General features: G+C 44.2%; 1 protein-coding gene across 1 annotated transcript in view; it reads left to right on the top strand.

The window, feature by feature from the left end:
- Positions 1–18,741, top strand: part of ITGA8 (integrin subunit alpha 8) — a 170,758-nt gene that overhangs the window by 9,164 nt on the left and 142,853 nt on the right. The window contains exons 3-5 of the mRNA XM_024208854.3: positions 8,415–8,515; positions 12,773–12,896; positions 18,131–18,192. Coding sequence (XP_024064622.1) covers positions 8,415–8,515; positions 12,773–12,896; positions 18,131–18,192 — 287 coding nt within the window. The remainder of the gene's footprint in view (positions 1–8,414; positions 8,516–12,772; positions 12,897–18,130; positions 18,193–18,741) is intronic.

Here is an 18,741-nt window from a genome sequence, read left to right as displayed (position 1 = left end):
GGCTACATGCTCCAGACGCACTTTGGCTTGGAGTAGACAAGAGATATTGGATCTCCTGGGCCTGTGGGAAGAAGAGATTGTGCAAGTACAGCTATGGACCAGTCATAGAAATATGGACATCTATTATCAGATTGCATGGCAGATGCAAGAAAAAGGATACAACAGGGATTAGTAGTAGTGCCACATGAAAGCAAAGGAACTGTGGAAGCAGGACCGGCGCTTCCATTTAGGCAACCTAGGCGGTCGCCTAGGGCACCAGGATTTGCAGGATTTGGGGGGCGGCAATTCGGCGGCGGGGGGTCCTTCCGCACTCCGGGTCTTCGGCGGCAATTCTGCAGCGGGTCCTTCACTCGCTCCGGGACCCGCCGCCGAAGTGCCCCGAAGACCGGGAGCGCAGAAGGAGCCCCCCGCCGCAGAATTGCCGCCGCCGACCGGGAGCCTAGGGCGCCAAATCCCTGGCGCCACTCCTGTGTGGAAGACATACCAGAAGCCCAGAGAATTCAACAGTCATTCCAGTGCCGAGCTGCAGACCTGCTGCTTTTTTAAAGATTGTCATGCCATATTTGCTCGATACCCCATCATCACCATGGATACCCCGAGCCATAGGCCCCTGGCATGACAGTGAGGAGGAGGAGAAGGAAGAGGGACATGTGGCCAAGGGGTCCAGCTATGCCATGAGCCAGGACCTGTTTGAGACTCCACCGCAGTCCAGTCAGTCCTGGCAGTCGGGCATGGGTGAGCCTGATGCAGGAGAAGGAACTTTGGGTAAGTGTGTACATTTATTTCCCAGTACAGTGATGCTTCCCCCAACTTCTCATTGGAATTTTCATGTGGATACTCTGCAATTCTCTCCCAAAGGTTTCTAGGGATGGTAGCCACATTTCCTCCTCCATGGTGGGACACTTTTCCACGGCACTCACTGATAACTTCAGCAGGTACAATTGCAGTACACAGGCTAGTAGCATCTGGGCCTGGGTGGCTTTGGGATGCCATTAGTAGCTGTGGCCTTGAGGGGTTCTCCCTCCACCCCTGCAGAACGCCTGAGCCAGATAAGGAAGAGAAGAAAGAGGACTTGGGATGACATGTTCAGCGAGATCTTGCATCAGACTGTGAACAGAGGGCCTGGAGCATGAATATTGCAGACTGTATGGAGAAGGAAATAGTGGGCAGGAGAAAGGCCCAGGAGTCAGGCAGGGTGATGCACCAGTACATAATGGCACTTGTTCAGCAGCACACACAGATGCTGCAGACTCTTGTGGACCTACAGGTTCAACAATCCTGGGCTCACCTCCTTTTGCAGTCCATGGAGAACTTCAGTATAGAACCTCCCTACAAACCCCCTCAACATTCCCTGTGGCATCAAGAGCTGCATCCTTATCCCTACTGCTACACCTCAGGGGACGGGGGGAGGGGGAAGGGGAGAAGGGGGACGACATTAAGGACAACCACAGCTTCATATACACTGACTTGTGAGAACCACTGTTGATGAATGTGTAGCTAAAAAGAAAATGAATGTTCCTTTCCCTTCTTTAAGCTCTGTTCTATAAATTTGTTAAGATTTTAATGAATTTGCTTTTAACTTGCACAGAAATTTTTTGAAGTGTTTTCATTACTCAATAGAACTGTATTGTTTGGGAAATAATTCATCTTTATTAGTTCCCAACATATGCTGCAAAGTGCCTAGCAGTTCTGAAAGCACCCACCTACTTGTTACTGTACAGAGTGACCCAACTCATAGGATCAGTGACAAACACAGTGTTATAATCATAAATGTACAGCAAACACCACCAGATTAATAAGTGCTTTGTCACTTTTATATTCATAGATGTGCACCAAGCACCACACAGTTCCTAACAGGCCCCTAAACTGCAGGGCCAGGTAGAGCACAGTACACCTCAATGCATTACTGAGGCTTGGTGTTTTTTCAAAGCCTCCCTGGCTGTATAGCTCCACACTGAGCTATTCTGATAGCCCTTGTATCTGGCTGTTCAAACTCAGCAGACACTCAAGTGGAGGGCTCCCCCTCCACCCCAGCAGCAACTTTTCTCCCTTTGCTTCACAAATATTATGCAAGCCAGAGCAGGCAGCTATAACCCTTGGGATGTTTTTCTCACTGAGATCCAATTTTGTGAATACACGATGCCAGCAACCCTTCAATCTACCAAAAGCACGTTCAACTGTCATTCTGCACCTGCTGAGCCAGAAGTTCAATCTTTTCTTGGTGCTGTTGAGGTGCATCTGACAGTTCTGCAGCCACTTTTTGTCATCTCAATCCTGCATTATGATATGATGCCACCAATCAGTGCTCATTTCTCGGGCCCTGAAGCTGCTCTACCTTTAACTGGTTCTTGCTATGTCCCACAGCAATCTGATTGCTTGGAAATCATCATGTTCCCCATGGCTCTTCTTTGGGCTCTGCAAATACCAGAGGCTCATGCGTCCTGTGCTTGCAATGCTCCCAGCAATGGTGCAGAGCTGTGGAGGCTCCAGGCTTCCATCAGAGATGGTGAACAGCAAAAAGTCCCATGCGGGTTATGGGATTTTCAAAATAGACACAGAAATTGTGGGATAGAGATGGCATTATGAGTTGGAGAAAGTTGTATGATGGGAACTTGACCCTGCAGTCCTAGTTACCTCTGCAAGATTCATTTCTGCCCCACCATGCATTGCCAGAACTTCCCAAAAGACAGTGTGTGCTGGATGGTGGAAAGTGACCTACCCATAATGCACTGCATTGTACATCGAAACAAGCATTCCTGGTAAGTACGCACAGTGCCAACGTAAGGATGCATGTGCACAAGCATTATATTAACTGCAGTGGTTTTATGCTGCCATAACATGCATTGGCAAAAGTTTGTATTGTAGACATGCCCCAAATGCGAGGCTAAGCACTGACGTGTCTCCTCCTCCTGCATCTGCAGAGAGCTAGAGTGGAGACTAGCATAATCTATTAGGGGAGTGGAAAGGAAATCCATGGGCTGTATATGGCATCAGGTGGGAATGATCTTGTCTACAGATTGGAGGTTACTGGATCAGAATTAAAACTAAGAATGGGAAGTGGATCTGCAGTGTGGCCACTGGAGTATTAGCTATAGGTGCTGTTGTTTAGTCTACAAAGTCTCACCTAAGAGCAGACAGAACAGGTTTCCAGGTGTTTAGCAGTAACAGTTCACACTCATTCTTTGGGATCCCAGGAAACCTACCCCTGGAGGGTTTCCCCAACATTTTAGAGAAAAGAAAACAGCTTTTTAAAATGCCCTAGGCTGTGCCTCAAAAGTAAGAAAGTTCAAAACTTGATACCCATGTAAATAAATTTTATGTAATTGGAAATGGGAATTCCTGGCTTTTTAATGATACAGAGCTTTCTTCTCTAGTTCCAAGGAGTGACAAGATATGGGGCTAAATATTGCCTATCCTGGACCTCAGTAACTCCTGGGGAGAAGCATCCCATTTGGAAGAATAAGAAGGAAGCATTTTTCTGACAGGTTGATTTTTTTAAAAAAGCAGCATCAGTAGTTTGACAGCTGCACAGGGGTTTGGAATATTTGAAGTAGTCTAGGTGGAGATGGATTCGTGGGCAGAATGCAGGTGAGGCTGTTTAAAGTGCATGAGAAAAGCAAAGTATTGTTACCACACAGACCACATAAAGTTATTCTCCCCCCCCCCACGTTTTTGGGAAGGGAGGAGAGTTTTGGGGTGGATGTATTGTAGAGCTGGGATCAATTGTTTGAGTGGAATCTTTTTTCTCCTTTCTTCAGTTTGAGAAAATTGCTGTGCTTGCTTTTGTTTAAATTGTTTCAAATTTTTAATAAATATGGGTCTTTTGGAAAGGTGGTTTTGAAATTTTTTTAAATCTGAATAAATAAAATAACGAAATATGCAAATCAGTACTGCATCAGCAAATATTTGCATATGCAGCCATTCAGTATGCAAATCCTGCATTTATCCATTCACAGAAGCTTTTGCAGATGCAAGTTAGGTAGCTGCATGCTTAACTGCTCATAGGTGTAGTTACTCACTTGGTGAGCCAAATGGGAATTGCACCTACTTATGAAGGGCTAAATTTGATCTAACATATGCAAATACGGTATTTACAGGTGTACCTATTACTGCTCAGTTTTCAAGTGTACAGTTGTGGCCTACAATGTTGTTTTAACATAGATTTATGTTTGACTATGTGGATTAACATTTTTCTTAATTGTGTTACTGCTGTGTGGACTTAAAAACACAAAAACACTCCCACAAGAGTTATGCTTAGCACATGCTTGACTCATTCTGTGCATTGCTGCTGCCACATATACGCTGATGTGGGAGGCTGAATTATGGAGTCCTTGAAATTATCCTCTAGGACATGTGGCCATACAGGGCTAAATTCTCCTCTCAGCGACACCACTGCAACCCCCATTGAAATAACACCAATGACACGATTTCAGTGGAAGTTCCACTGAAGCTGCTGTCATGAGCATTTGGTCCACACCACGGATAAATGCTGTGCTAGGTCATACTACCAACAGGTGCCATGTGGCACGGTTTGCTAAACAGATTGAAAAAGGATGTGATATTTGCTTGACCTGATGGAAACACAAGGAAACTTTCTGCATAAACTCTTGATTTCTGCAATGTTAGGTAATCTTAGTCCCATTTTGGGAAATAATATTAGTGCTCATTTTCATTTTTTCATGAGCCTAATCCTGAAGTCATTGCTCAAACAAAACCCCCACTGAAGTCAATGGGAATTTCCCTGAGTAAGGTTTGAATAAGGATCTTAGATTTAGTCCATGAGAACTTTATTATCCAACTCACATCCTCAGTAATGAGGTTGGGAGTTGAGGGCGTGGGCAAAGAGTCCTCTCTTTCCAACCAATGGAATAGCAGTAGAGCCACAATGGCTCCCTAGACTGTTGCTATTTCCATCCTCCATATGAAAAATGGCTGCTGGATTCATGTAATAGGCAGAGATCCACTGGCCTTAGTACCGCTCCTTCCAGGGCCACCTCCTGCCCTGCATCCAAGACTCTGTCAACAGCATTCCATAAAAAACCCTTATGGAGCTGGTGTCCACACAGCGGTAGAGCCACATGGGTTTCATTGCAGGAATTGCCCTCTGGAGCCTGGTAAAAGGGGGCAGCATTTCTTTGAGAAACTACATGCTGCTTTGGCATTTTAAAGAGCTGCTCTTCTGAGTCAGGCAAAATTACCAGTTAAGTCAATCAAAATTCGGTATGGGGTAAGGACCAAAAGGAAGGAGGTTCAGCACAGCTGAGCATGGACTACAATTATTAGCAAAGCAGGATGGTTGAGTGGTTAGGGCACTAACCTAGGACTTGGGAGATGCTGGTACAATTCCCTGCTTCACCACACATATTGAATGATCAGAGGCACAGCCTCTCTGTGCCTTGGTTGCCCCTATGTAAAGTGGGGATAATAGCACTTCCTATCTTCTAGGGGTGTAGTGAGGATAAATACATTAAAGGTTGAGAGGAGCTTGGACACTACTGTAATGGGGGCCATATAAGTATCTATGATACAGTGAAATAGCAGCTGTTTTGTGTTGTACTCCCACAGAAACCTGTTCTCTAATGAAACATGCAGTGTACGATGCAAATAGAATAACACAGTCTGGGTAAATTCACAGATGTGTCCATTTTTATGTGAGACAAGGTGGATGAGGTAATGTCTTTTATTAGACCAACTTCTGTTAGTGGGAGAGACAAGCTTTCAAGCTTACACAGAGCTCTCTTCAAGTCTTAATATCCTGGGACCAGCACGGCTACAAGAACACTGCATACATTTTTATGTTGTCTTTTATTTCAGTAGAGTTATATGGGGAAATCTGCGAGAAATAGTTGTTGTTTTATCATGATCTCAATACTGGTTTGGCTTCAGAAAGTGTTATATGTGAAGAGCTACATGGTACATAAAAGGCACATCCAGGGGTGGTGGTGAGGTGTGCTCCCCTAGCAGGAGCTCCTGAAGGCATTGTGCTTCAGACAGGCGCAATGTCTGAGAAAGCACAGCCATATTGTGCTTCAGGCAGGCCCTGTGACAGGTACCAGCTTTGCTGGCCTGTATGGAGAAAAGAGAAACAAGGCCATAGCTTGACTGATGCTTGACTCACATACTCTAGTTAGTTACCCCTGAAATAATCTTGTGCGGTTTGAGAAAACGTAGTGAGACATCAGGTTATCTCAAGTATCAGGGGGTAGCCGTGTTAGTCTGTATCTACAAAAACAACAAGGAGTCTGGTGGCACCTTAAAGACTAACAGATTTATTTGGGCATAAGCTTTCGTGGGTAAAAACCTCACTTCTTCAGATGCATCTGAGGTTTTTACCCACGAAAGCTTATGCCCAAATAAATCTGTTTAGTCTTTAAGGTGCCACCAGACAGGTTATCTCACTGTAGTTTAGGCCCTTTATCCTATACAGCATCATGGCTTTTAATGTCTCAAGGGCTCATGGGACAAAGTGTAGAGTTGTATAGGGTTCTGCAGGAGCTCTGACATCCCAGCCTCCATCTTGGATTCATTCTCAGAGGGGTGATTCTTGAACAAGAGGTGTTGTTTGTAAAGCATAACTTCTATTCACATTTGAGTACAATCTGCCTGTACACAAATATGTTTGTTTCAAATAAAAATACTCTTTTCAAGCTAGAAAAGTGGTTGTGAGGATTCACTCTTCAGAGTCAGTCTAAGGTTGGCAGCTGTAAGTCAAAACCCATGGCAGATTTTCAAGCTTTAAAAGCTTTGTTTTAAATCAAGACCACATACTTGAACATAGCCTGTGTTCAAATATGTTGGTTTAATCAAAAAAGAAGCTTTGAGAGCTTGAAAGTGTCTGCATGTCTGGCCCCTTTGAGAGAGCGAATCGAAAGAGTGGCACCAAAGGGTGGGTGGAATTTGGCAGCTCCTCCAATGCAATGCCTCGCGAAGGTCATCTTCTGTCACATCCCTAAAGTTTTGGCCCTTTAATAGTTTCCTGCTTAAAAAAAAAATTAAGTATATTTTTATATATATTCTTGCTGATTTCTAAAAATCACAAGTATGCATGTGATAAAGTTTCTGGCTCTTTTGCCAGTTCTGTACGTGCTAATTGCAGTACTAGAAAACCTGTATTGGTGAGGCACAGAAATATACAAATTTCACATGGTTCATATAAATGAAAGGAACTTTCTCAAAACTTTCATACATTAATTCTGAGCCAGTTTTTCTGATCCTGTGACTTCATACATAGTCCTAAATTAATAAAAATACAGATGCTGAGTCCTCCTATCCCCTAATATAATGGTTCTTTCACCCCAATTCAGGTTGTATCAATAACATTTATCAGTGGTTATCGCACAGCAGAGTCTCCAATGCCACAATATACCCTGTGCTTAGAATAGGAAAGAAAATAGGTATTTCATCTACCACTGTCTCTAACTGCAGGAAAATGTTGACTCTTTAATTTTTACTGGTGTGTTTTTGTTTTTCATTTACCTAAATTCAAATAATGTAATATGATGCTAAAAAAATCTCTACATTCCAGGTTTGACAGTGTGTGTGTTTTTATTTTCACTGAAAATGCGTAAAAAAGAGTTGATTCTTGTGAAATACTCTTTGATAAGAACCAGAGACAAAAGTAAGAGAAGACAGATATGAGGGGATATGGGTAATAAGCTGCTTATATATAAATTGAGAAGTTCATTAGGAGTGACTGGTGAGGGAGGAGCATACTTTAAGACCATGTGGGAAATCAGTTTACTTCAGAGTACTGAGGGTGAAAGGAAGGGATGTCTGCTTTTTATTAAACCTGAAATGCATTATAATTGGGCTGAGTCTTTACCCAGATGGCTCCTCTTAGGCTGACATCTGCAAAGTGTATATAAAACCATGTTAAAGAACTGTCTCTTGTGGCAGTATGTACACATGTAATTCAGTTAAGAACTAAGTCCTTTACTATACTTAATACTGGTCCTTGAATAATGCATGCTGAGAAATTGCATTTGCCTGGCCAACAATGATTATAATACATATTTTGTCACAGTATAAAGCTATGTGACTTTTGAGAACAGTTTCATGACATTTTTGCTCATTTTGTAGGGATTCTTGTTCATTCTTTATTACAAATCCCCAGCTAAACAAATTTTTCAGTGTGGATAGAGGGCTAGACTTTTCCTTAGTTTCCTAAGTTTTTCATTGCCATTACAGTCATTTCAAATATTTAGCTATATGAGAATTTGATAGAGGCATGTTTCATTGACCAATGACATGTGCTTGAACAATATTAAAATGCCTTTACCACATTAATGAAACTTGTCTGAGGATGATAGATGTGATATAATTCACATGTCCATTGCTCTATTATCATCTAGCTGAAGCCAATGAAGTAACATTTTTTAAATTAGATATCAGCAGCCTGTTTCTTTCTTTGTCAGACAACAGAAAAATCAAAGTCAACAGCACCAGGGAACCTATTGAGTTTAAGTCAAATCAGTGGTTTGGGGCAACAGTCAAGGCTCATAAAGGAAAAGTTGTGGTAAGTTTAATGAATTGATATTCATTTTCAGATGTTTACATTTTCTGAACTGTATATCTTAAATGTGTGTGTGTACACAACTAATAAGTTTTAGAATATACATATATACAAAAACAGATTTTATATATATAGAGAGAGATCAGACAATAAAAGCAATATATAAAAATCAGACTGAACTGAATACTTGAAGACCATCTTAATGCAGTTAGAAATGAAGAAAGGTATTTTACTCATCGTGCAAGCAAATGAGTAATCTAATTTATTATTCAAAGCATAAAATAGTGGAACTATTTTTAAGATATATAGGAACTGATAGCCATATGTTTAAAAAACTGTAACGTATTGTAAAGCTTTATGAGGAAACTACAGAATTACCTAAAGGAAGCCAAAAATTCCAGTGAAGATCAATTGATATCCTGATGAAAATGTTAGTATTTGTATCAATATTTAATTTTGTTTTATAGGGTAATCATATTATATTGTATTGTTATATTGTAGTCATGGTAATGACTAAATAAGAGTTTTGCTTTTAAAAACATTAAGGTTATGTGTTCTGATTCTATAGAACATTTTGCAGGCACTGATAGAAAGCCCCTACTGCATATTTATACTGATATATTTGATTTCTTTCTTATACTGAGTAGTTTTATTGCATAGTATGGAGCTGATGTAGGCTATACACAGGCATTTTACATTTATAGTTTTTGCACTAGGATTCACAGTGAAAAGGATACTAAACACTTTGTGATGTGAAACTTTAGTTTGGCCATACTTTATTTTCCTTACAATTATGAAACAACAACTTTGGCTTTGGGATTTGTTTAAAGCTGTTTCAGTTATTAATTAATGGGAATAAGTATCTAAAGAAAATGCCATACTTTAAATAGTTGATCTTGTGGTTAACCCCAGAAAAGGATTTTGACATAAAACAGGTGATGAATAAAACATCGCTCTCTTGTGTTACAGAACTAACATGTACAGTTAATTCCCTGCGGTTTTGCATCTGAGTTATCGTAGCTGTCAAGTTGCAGATTTGGTACCTGCATCTGGTAGACGTACTTTTATTTACAAGTTGATAACATATATACAATTATTGTTAAAAAGGAAATCCTAACATATTATTTGGCTTTAACTAAAATTTGTCATAAAGTGTTATATTGATTTAAATAGCTGAATACTTATCATGTACTCTAGCAAGCTGAAATATAATCTCTTCTTATACAACTATTCACTGAAACTTAGAATGCCTTAGTTTTAATCAGATGTGAGGAAATCCCACCATTGATTGCCGTGCCATAAAAAATAGACAGTGTCCATGATAGGCCGGTTTTGTTTTGGTTCTAGTCTGTTTTCGTTTTGCCAGACTTTCTGCAATGGAGCTGTCGCAGTTCATGGCAGGACCCTCTTGGCTCCTGCTCCTGCCCCTGCTGCGCTGATAAAGTCACTTGGATACCCTGGGGTTCAGTAACCCCTGGTGCTTTTTATTCACAAGTTGTGCTCCCACCACCTTTTCCCAGGGGTGAAAGTAACTTAAAGGACTTACCGGTACGCCGGAGTCCTGAGCAGGGGGCGTGGCCTCAACTGGAAGAGGCGGGGCTTTAAATCCCCAGGCCCTTTAAATCAAGATTTCAAGGGCCCGGGGCTCCAGCTGTGGTAGCGGCGGCTGGGAGCCCCAGGCCCTTTAAATCACCCCCGGAGCTACCAGCTGCAGAGGTGGCTGGGAGCCCCGGGGCTAGGGGGCCATTTAAAGGGCCCGGAGCTCCAGTTGCCGCTACCGCAGCGGAGCCCCAGGCCCTTTAAATCGCAGACGGAGCCCCAGGGGCTCCTGGCTGCCATCGCTACTCAGGGCTCTGGCGGAGATTTAAAAGGCCCGGGGCTCCGCTGCAGTAGTGGCGGCTGGAAGCCCCTGGCCCTTTAAATCACCACCGGAGCCCCGCCACCGCTGTTACCCCGGGGGTTCCGGCAGCGGGGCTCGGGCAGCGATTTAAAGGGCCAGGGGCTCCTGGCCACAGAGGAGCCCCGGGTCCTTTAAATTGCCGATGGAGCCCCAGGCGCTCCTGGCTGCCGCCGCTACCCCAGGGCTCCTGCAGCAGGGCTTGGGTGGCGATTTAAAGGGCCTGGGGCTCCACTGCGGTAGCAGCGGCTGGGAGCGCATGGGGCCTTTAAATCACCGCGAGAGCCCTGTGCCGCTGCCGCTACCCCGGGGCTCCTGCAGCAGAGCTCGGGTGGCGATTTAAAGGGCCTGGGGCTCTGCTGCGGTAGCAGTGGCTGGGAGCGCCCAGGCCATTAAATCACCACTGGAGCCCTGTGCCGCCGCCGCTACCTCGGGGCTCTGGCAACGGGGCTCCAGTGGCGATTTAAAGGGCCCAGGGCTCCCCACAGCAGCCGGAACCCTAGGCCCTTTAAATCACCACCCGAGTCCTGCTGCCGGAGCCCCCAGGGTAGTGGCAGCAGCCAGGGGCTCCGGCGGTGATTTAAAGGGCCCTTTAAATCACTACCTGAGCCACCTCTGCCACCCAAAGGCTCTGGCAGTGGGGCTCTGGTGGCAATTTAAAGGGCCCGGGGCTCCAGCTGCTGCTGGGAGCCCCAGGCTCTTTAAATCGCTGGCCTGGGGAAGCCAGTCTGGTCCGGTATGGCATACCGGCTCTTGCCGGTATGCTGTACCAGACCGTATCGGCTTACTTTCACCTCTGCCTTTTCCCCATACACAGCTTGCTGCTAGTGTCTGCTCCAGGAGGGAAGGACTATCACTCTGCTTCCTCCCCTTTCCCTGGCTTCCTTCCCTGCAGCCTTTATCTAGCCCCAGACTAATTGGGTGGGCAGCTGTCTCCCATTCACCAAATAGGCGCAGGTTTTCTCTAGCCAGCTCCAATTTCCTTCCCATAATGGGGGTTGGCATGACAGAGGGCTGAGTCAGCAGTTCTTGCCCAGCACCCTGTCTCAGTAGCTAAAGTCAACAATTTTAAGACAGAACCTTGAATTGCTGACTTTGGGAAGTGAGAAAACTATAGGTTTAAACTTTGATAGGGTTCCATGGGGAAAAAGGGAGAATCCATTATCACATTGCTTGCAGTTTTTTTCTACTGCAGCAGCAGCAACAACAATAAAATAGAATTAGGCCAAATTTTACTGTTATAAGTTTTCTGTTGCAAATGATTTTGTCAAACTTTCTGAAATGCATCTAAAATTATAATTACAAGAAATAAATTCACTTTGATTGTCCTCTATTTTTTCTCTAGTATGTTGTTAGACTGTAGGCTGCTCAGGGAAGAGCCCTGTCTTATACATTTGCAAATCAATGTGCACACCTGCAGTAAGCTCTGTGTGGGCACAGGGATCCACCCAGCCAGAGCTAATTGCAAGACTGGTGCCTTATAGTGACATAAAAAATGACAACAATACATTACCAGAGAGAGATTAATATCTGACTGTAAATCAATCCCAAGACAAAAATGGACAATTTATCAGCTCCATCACACACTAATTTTTATTATAGAATATATTCTATCTTATTAAATAGTTTTGTATCAAAAACTCATTTGGCAAAAATTCACGCAGTCAGGGTTAAATCTTGCCTGTTGTGCCAAGCCAGAAACAGAAAAAGGTCTCAGAACTCTACCCCCAAGGCTGGGGAGAAGCACAGGTAGTGCTATTCCAGTATCTATCACATAGCTGTGTCCTCTCCCTGGCTCTATTTTGGGTTTGAACTAGGGATCCATGTAATAGCAGACCACCGGCCACACCCTCTGTGCTGCAACAGAAAGAGCTCAGCTCTGCAGAACCTCCTCGTATTCCCCCGCACAGCAGAACCATGCTGTAACAACGAACATCGTGAGAATCCCGAGGGATTGATTGAACCAGGGACCTTTCAAACTAAAACCATAGGGCAAAGGACTAAGTCCCCTAACTGGGACAGTAGCAAACTCATCTGCTGTGGATCAGGCACAGAGGGGGTTTAATAACACATGTTTAAAAGTGGGTAACACTATCTGAGACAATTTACTTGTCCAGGGAGAGGAGAGAGAGGGCAGGTTTTGGTCCTTAGATGTAAGTGGATTGTTAATGATGCAGAGGAAAGAAGAGAACATTGCAAGTTATGAAGGTTCCCATGGTTCTTTCATCCACCCTAGTATGACAATTTCTACCCAAATGATAGAAACTTAACAGGAACAAAAATAGCTAATTTGTTTAATGAAGAACTGACTTAGCCCATGCATGGCACATAAAAGATCTGTTACATAATTACTGTTTTAATAGGCTTGTGCTCCCTTATATCATTGGAGGACCCTTAAAGCCACCCCTGAAAAGGATCCAGTTGGCACCTGCTATGTCGCAATTCAGAACTTCAGTGCATATGCCGAGTATTCTCCTTGTCGCAACAGTAAGTTTTAATATAAATGCTCTTGCCTCAATAGAACTGAAATTGGGATCAGTGGTTTCATACTTTCAATCTTAGTGCTGTCTTGGCTAGATGAAAATTACTGAGGGATGTCACCCAGGGAAAGAATATAAAGAAAGGCAGACATTAAACTATATGTCTCCACTTGGATGCTTTATCATATAATTAAAAGAGCAGAGATTAAGTAAATAAGGCTTGTGCAATTATGGTGATAAAATATAATTTGCTTAATTTAATAGGGTTTAAAATGCAGCAAACAGATCTCGAAAAGCATAAGTAAGCATTTTTAAACGGTTGCTCATTCTGAATGTGAATCTGTCATTATAGAATTGCCATCCTAAGAGCAGATCCTGCACTGAGATAGAAATGGCTGCATTGTCCGAATCACCAGCAATAGGTTGATTGTGTATTACTTCCTGTGCACTAGAAAGCAGCCCACAGTAGCAGTGCTACTGCACATGCTGATCTGTGTTGTATGGGAATTGAGGAGCTCCTCCACAACTCTAATGCCTTCCTGCTTGTGGAATAGGTAAGAGAGGGTGTGTATCAAGGCCCAAGCCCAATTATTTATAGGAATACACAAAATACCATACTAGGTCAGATGAGTGATACATCTAGTCCAGTGTCCTGCCTCTGACAGTTGTCATTACCAGATATTTTGGAGGGAGGTGTAAGAATTCCTGCAGTAAGCAATGATGGGATAACCTGCCCCAAGGAAGTTTCTTCCTACCTCAAAAGCTAAAGACTGTCTTAAGCTTCGAAGCATGAAGGTTTATAGCCATTCCAACACGTGTGTGTGTGTGTGTGTGTTGTTTTAAATATTTACTACAATATCTCTATATATTCTTGTTATCCATATGAATGACTTCATCGCTTTCTGAATCCTGCTAAGCTCCTAGCCTCAGTGATTTTTTTTTTTTATTATTTTATTTTGGCAAAGAATCAATTCATGTGCTATTTCCCTAAACTCTAAAGGTGTGTCTGCACAGCTGCTGGGAGCAAGTCTCGCAGCCCAGGTCAACAGACTTGCATTAACAGGGCTCGGGCTAGCACGCTCAAAATAACTGTGTAGATGTTGCTGTGACATTCGAGCTTGGGCCCTGAAGCCCAACCCCCTACCTAAGCTTCAGAGCCCGAGCTCCCACATTGCTATTTTTAGCGTGTTTGCTAAAATCTAGCACAAATCTGTGGACCCAGACTGCAAGACTCACTCCCAGCAGCTGTAGAGAGACATCTTAAAGGCTCATCCAACTGTCGTTAAAATCAATGAGAAGAACCCGTTGACTTCATGGGACTTGGATTGGGCCCATACAGAATCATTTCAGTGTCTAGCAGTTACTTCTCCCACAGACCAGAAATAGCTGCTGTTTCACAGTTACTTGCCATGTGGTGTTTTCCAAAGTTAATAGCTAATATTATGGGCTAGCCTATGCCTCTGTGTGGAAATGCCCACAGGAGGGCTAAGTTGTTGATGTTCAGTTTGTTATTTGTATAGTAGCAACAAAGCGCTGGGCAGACAAGTAAACAGACCTGCTCCCTCCTTTAAAGAGGCTACGATAGTGAAATTTGCCAAGTTCCTTCTTGTGGAGTTCTAGAGATAACATCATGCCATGCTGTGAGGTTTGCCTGCAGGGCCAGCCGAGGCAGGGGGACCAAAAGGGCAGTTTTCCCGAAGCCCCCCATTCTGAGTGTTGTGACCTGGTGCATGGGGTGGCAGCACCATTCAAGTTTGGCCTGGCCATCCCATTGTCATGACTAGGTCACAGTGCACAGAGTGGGGTGCCGAGCCCAGTCCCATTGGACTGAAGTTACCACGGCTGGGCGAGTGGTGGGCAGATTCACTCTTCAGCCCCATCCATCACCCTCTGGGGCCTCTTTTGAATCCATGGTAATTTTGTTGGAAGGGGGGGGTTCAGTTTTAGCTTTTGCCCCAAAACCTCTGTGTAGCCCTGTTTGCCTGCCTTGAGAATGCACACCTGAGATGTGTGCAACCAGGCAGCCCTGTGATTCTTCTTAATATCTGCAAGAAAATCCCATGGAACTCAGCATATACAAAGGCGACTGGGACATCTGCATGTAGGGCCAACCCCTCAGCATTACCCACTAGGTTTTCCACTGCAGAGTTGCTCCAGACAGAGCTGCATTACCAAGCCTCCCTCTCATGGCCTAGCCCTTACACCCAAACCCCTAACGAGGGGAGAGATGACACCACAGAGTGAGAAGCTGAATCTGTGGGGAAATAATGTTCACAAGCTCTGCGCTAGTTCCTGCTGGTGTGTCACTTTGGCTTTGCTCAGGGATGATGCCATGTGGAGGGACTGTTCCAATGGCCATCCTCACTTGATGTCCAGTTGTAGCCCCCTGAACCTGCACATCGCCAGGTGCCTGGTGTTCATAGGGAAGGTCCTCTTTAAGGGTTTGAGGAAGGAGAAAAGATCGCCACATTCTTCTTCCCTCCCTCCAACAGATATTGGGCAACTGTAGCAGGTTACTCTATTCCAAGTCTATTGCTTCATGGTGATAGAACTAAGAAAGAAGAGTCAGCAAATAGACATGAAAATGCAGAATTATTTTACAGTTCAATACTTGTTTAACCCAAAATCCAGTCTCTCTAAAAGCTTGGCTTTATGAATTACCTGTATGTCCCTCAGGGTTGTATAGATAGCCAGGATCTCCTGCAGGGTGGATCCTTTGAATACACCCAGATTGACCCACCCTCCAAGTCACTATTTATCCAAAAGTTTCAAACTTCCTAAGAGACCCTTATTTTTGTATTTATGGCAAATCAAGCTGTTGCAGCAATTCTATGACTCCTTGCTAAGCCACTCATTTTTGGTTACCCACACTGGTTCGGACAGGATGCCTATTGATTGTGGCTGGAGACCCTGGTTAGGCAGTGAGAGAAGAATGTCCCAAGCAGTAAATATCATTTTTCAAGATATCATCATTTGGCACCAATCTCATGGCTCTGCAGAGGGCCCTGATTTGTTCATTACATAGAGTCCCATATAATCTTTTTACCTCCTTAGGTGGTTTTGTACCTTTTACCTCAAGGCTGTGGGGTTTATTTAATTGCACAAAAATTCAAGAAAGTTGCTAAATGTAAATAAGCAAAACAAGACCACATCCTTAAGACAATAACTGCATAAGCTCACAGCCTTACTACCAGCACCAGATCCTGTCAGACTGGATCCCTAGAACGTTTTGTATGCTGTTGTGATTTTGCTATCTGTAAATGCATTAAAACAGGGGTTCTCAACCTTTTTCTTTCTGAGGCCCCCCACAACATGCTATTAAAAACTCCAGGGCCCAGGCCAGCAGGAGAGGGGGAGACTCGGGGCTCTAGGCCGGGTGGGGGGAAGGGCCCTCATGCATAGATGTACTCTGACTTCTATTTTGGGTGAGCAGGGGCCAGTGGGGGTTGAGCCAGCTCCGCATGGGAGGGTCCGGGGAGGGAGCACCACCTCCACCCCCTGACTCACCTCAGCAGGCCACCTGCCTGTCTGGGATGTGGGGGGTGGGGCACAACCAAAAATTATAACTCAAAGGTGAGTGCAGGAAGGGGGTAGCTAGGGGCTGTATGTGGGCAGAGAGTAGCTCGATGCAGAGAGAGGGGTAGCTAGGAGCTGTGTGCGGGCAGGGGAGTAGCTAGGGGCTGTGTGCGGCCAGGGGAGTAGCTCAGGGTGCAGAGAGAGGGGTAGCTAGGGGCTGTGTGTGGGCAGGGGGTATCTCAGGGTGCAGGGAAGGGGTAGCTCATGGTGAAGGGAGAGGGGTAGCTAGTGTCTGTGTGCCGGGAGGGCTCCCCTGCGGTCCCCGTTCCCTGAGGGCTCTTCCAGCCACAGAGCCGGATCCTCCCGCCCAGGCGGCTCTTACCAGCTGCGTGAGCAAAGGGGGCTGGGAGCTGAGAAGCAGCTTCAACCCCCTGCAGCAGCAGCAGCAGGAGACAAGGGAATGCCATAGCTGCCTACTCCATGACACCAGCCAGAGCAGCAGCTGTCCTGCACTGCCTGGCTCCTGCTTCCTGCCTCCTACCGGGCCAGGGGACGGGGAGAGGAGGAGGTGGTGGGGTGTGTGTGTGTGGGGAGCTGCCACGGGATTGCCCTGCTCTTGCACTGTAGTTTTTTTTTTTGCAGGGACAACACCCACATGTCCCCCCAACTCTGCCCATAGGCTCGGGGCTTCTGCCCTCTTGGGAGCACCGGAACTTGGGGCACCGGAATTCAGCCCTGCTGCTCCTGGCGCCTGCCCCGCATGGGGCGCCAGAGATTGGGGCTTCAGCCCCACAGGAGGTGCTGGGGCTCGGGCTCTAGGTTTTAACTGTGGGTTCACAGACCCCCAGGGGGCAACAGACCCCCTGTTGAGAACCACTGCATTAAAACATATTTCTCCAAAATAAAAATTAAAATAAAATCATATAAATGCTTTTATATTTTCTTCCATCCTCTTTCACAGAAATTTTCTTCCTACTATAACAAACTATAGTACTGATACAGGAGTTGGATGTGCACTATCACTTTGAATTATGGAGATAAGGCAATACTACAATATTTAATAAAATATGTACCCACAATGGAAACCTGTAATACAATAATTCATCACAGTATATATTTTTTCTTTTTGTTGTTGCAAGTAAATCTGGGTACTAATTATTTCTCCTTGGGAAATCTTGTAGTGATGTAGTGTATGGCAATTCATAGATTATAAAGCCAGAAGGGGCCAATGTGATAATTTGATCTGGCCTCCTGTATTACAGGCCATAAGACTTCCCCAAATTAATTCCTGTTTAGACCATGTCTTCTAGAAAAACATCCAAACTTGATTTAAAAATTGCCAGTTATGGAGACTCCCCCGTGACCCTTGCTAAGTGGTTCCAATGGTTCTCTGTTAAAAAATTACACCTTATTTCTAGTCTGAATTTGACTAGTTTCAACTTTCAGCCATTGGACCTTGTTATAACTTTGTCAGCTAACTGATGAGCCCCCTATTATCAAACTTCTGTTCCATATATAGGCATGCACAGATTGTGACCAAGACACTCCTTCACCTTCTCTTTGTTAAACTAAATAGATAGAGCTGCTTGTATCTTTCACTATAAGGCATGTTTTCCAATCCTTTAATCATTCTTGTGGCTCTTCTCTGAACCCTCTCCTATGGCAATAAGTAAGTTCTACTCAGGCATTATGAGATCAGTAAATATTCATATTTTGATAATGCAGGCAATGCAGATCCTGAAGGACAAGGTTTCTGTCAAGCAGGCTTCAGCTTAGATTTTTACAAGGTAAGAGTCTACTTTTTAACTCCTTGGATGAAATTTTATGCCGATTTATCCCCATTGACCTCTTCCTTCATCAATTCCAGTCCCTCGACTGGAAATTTATCCCCTTCTTGTTTTGAGTAACATTTTTCATGAAGTTGCTGCTGTGACATTACACTCCATATTCTTTACGGAAATATGCTTGTGATATGGATATGGCATAACTGAGATGTACTTTCTGCAAGATGGCTCATGTAAGGTATCATTGGAAAGGTTATGATTTACTAAATATGTTTATCTAATTTGTATGCATGTATCATTTTTGTATCTGAAGCTGGGAACATTGACCATGTCTCTGTATTTCAAATGTGCTACATTGGATGAGGCCAAACAATGCTAGGGACTTATTGAAGAAATGCACACAAGCATAAGGATTACCCCAGGAACTGTGTGCAATAAAAACCTCTCAGAGATAGCTCTACACAATGGAAACTGTTTGACCCAGGTCAGATAGCTCTATACAATAGGAACTGTTTGACCCAGGTCAGATAGCTCTATACAATGGGAACTGTT

Source organism: Terrapene carolina, unplaced genomic scaffold (genome assembly GCF_002925995.2).
Source record: "Terrapene carolina triunguis isolate 2854851 unplaced genomic scaffold, T_m_triunguis-2.0 Scaffold84, whole genome shotgun sequence".
Classification (NCBI taxonomy): Eukaryota; Metazoa; Chordata; order Testudines; family Emydidae; genus Terrapene; species Terrapene triunguis.
This window is presented reverse-complemented; position numbering and strand designations above follow the sequence as displayed.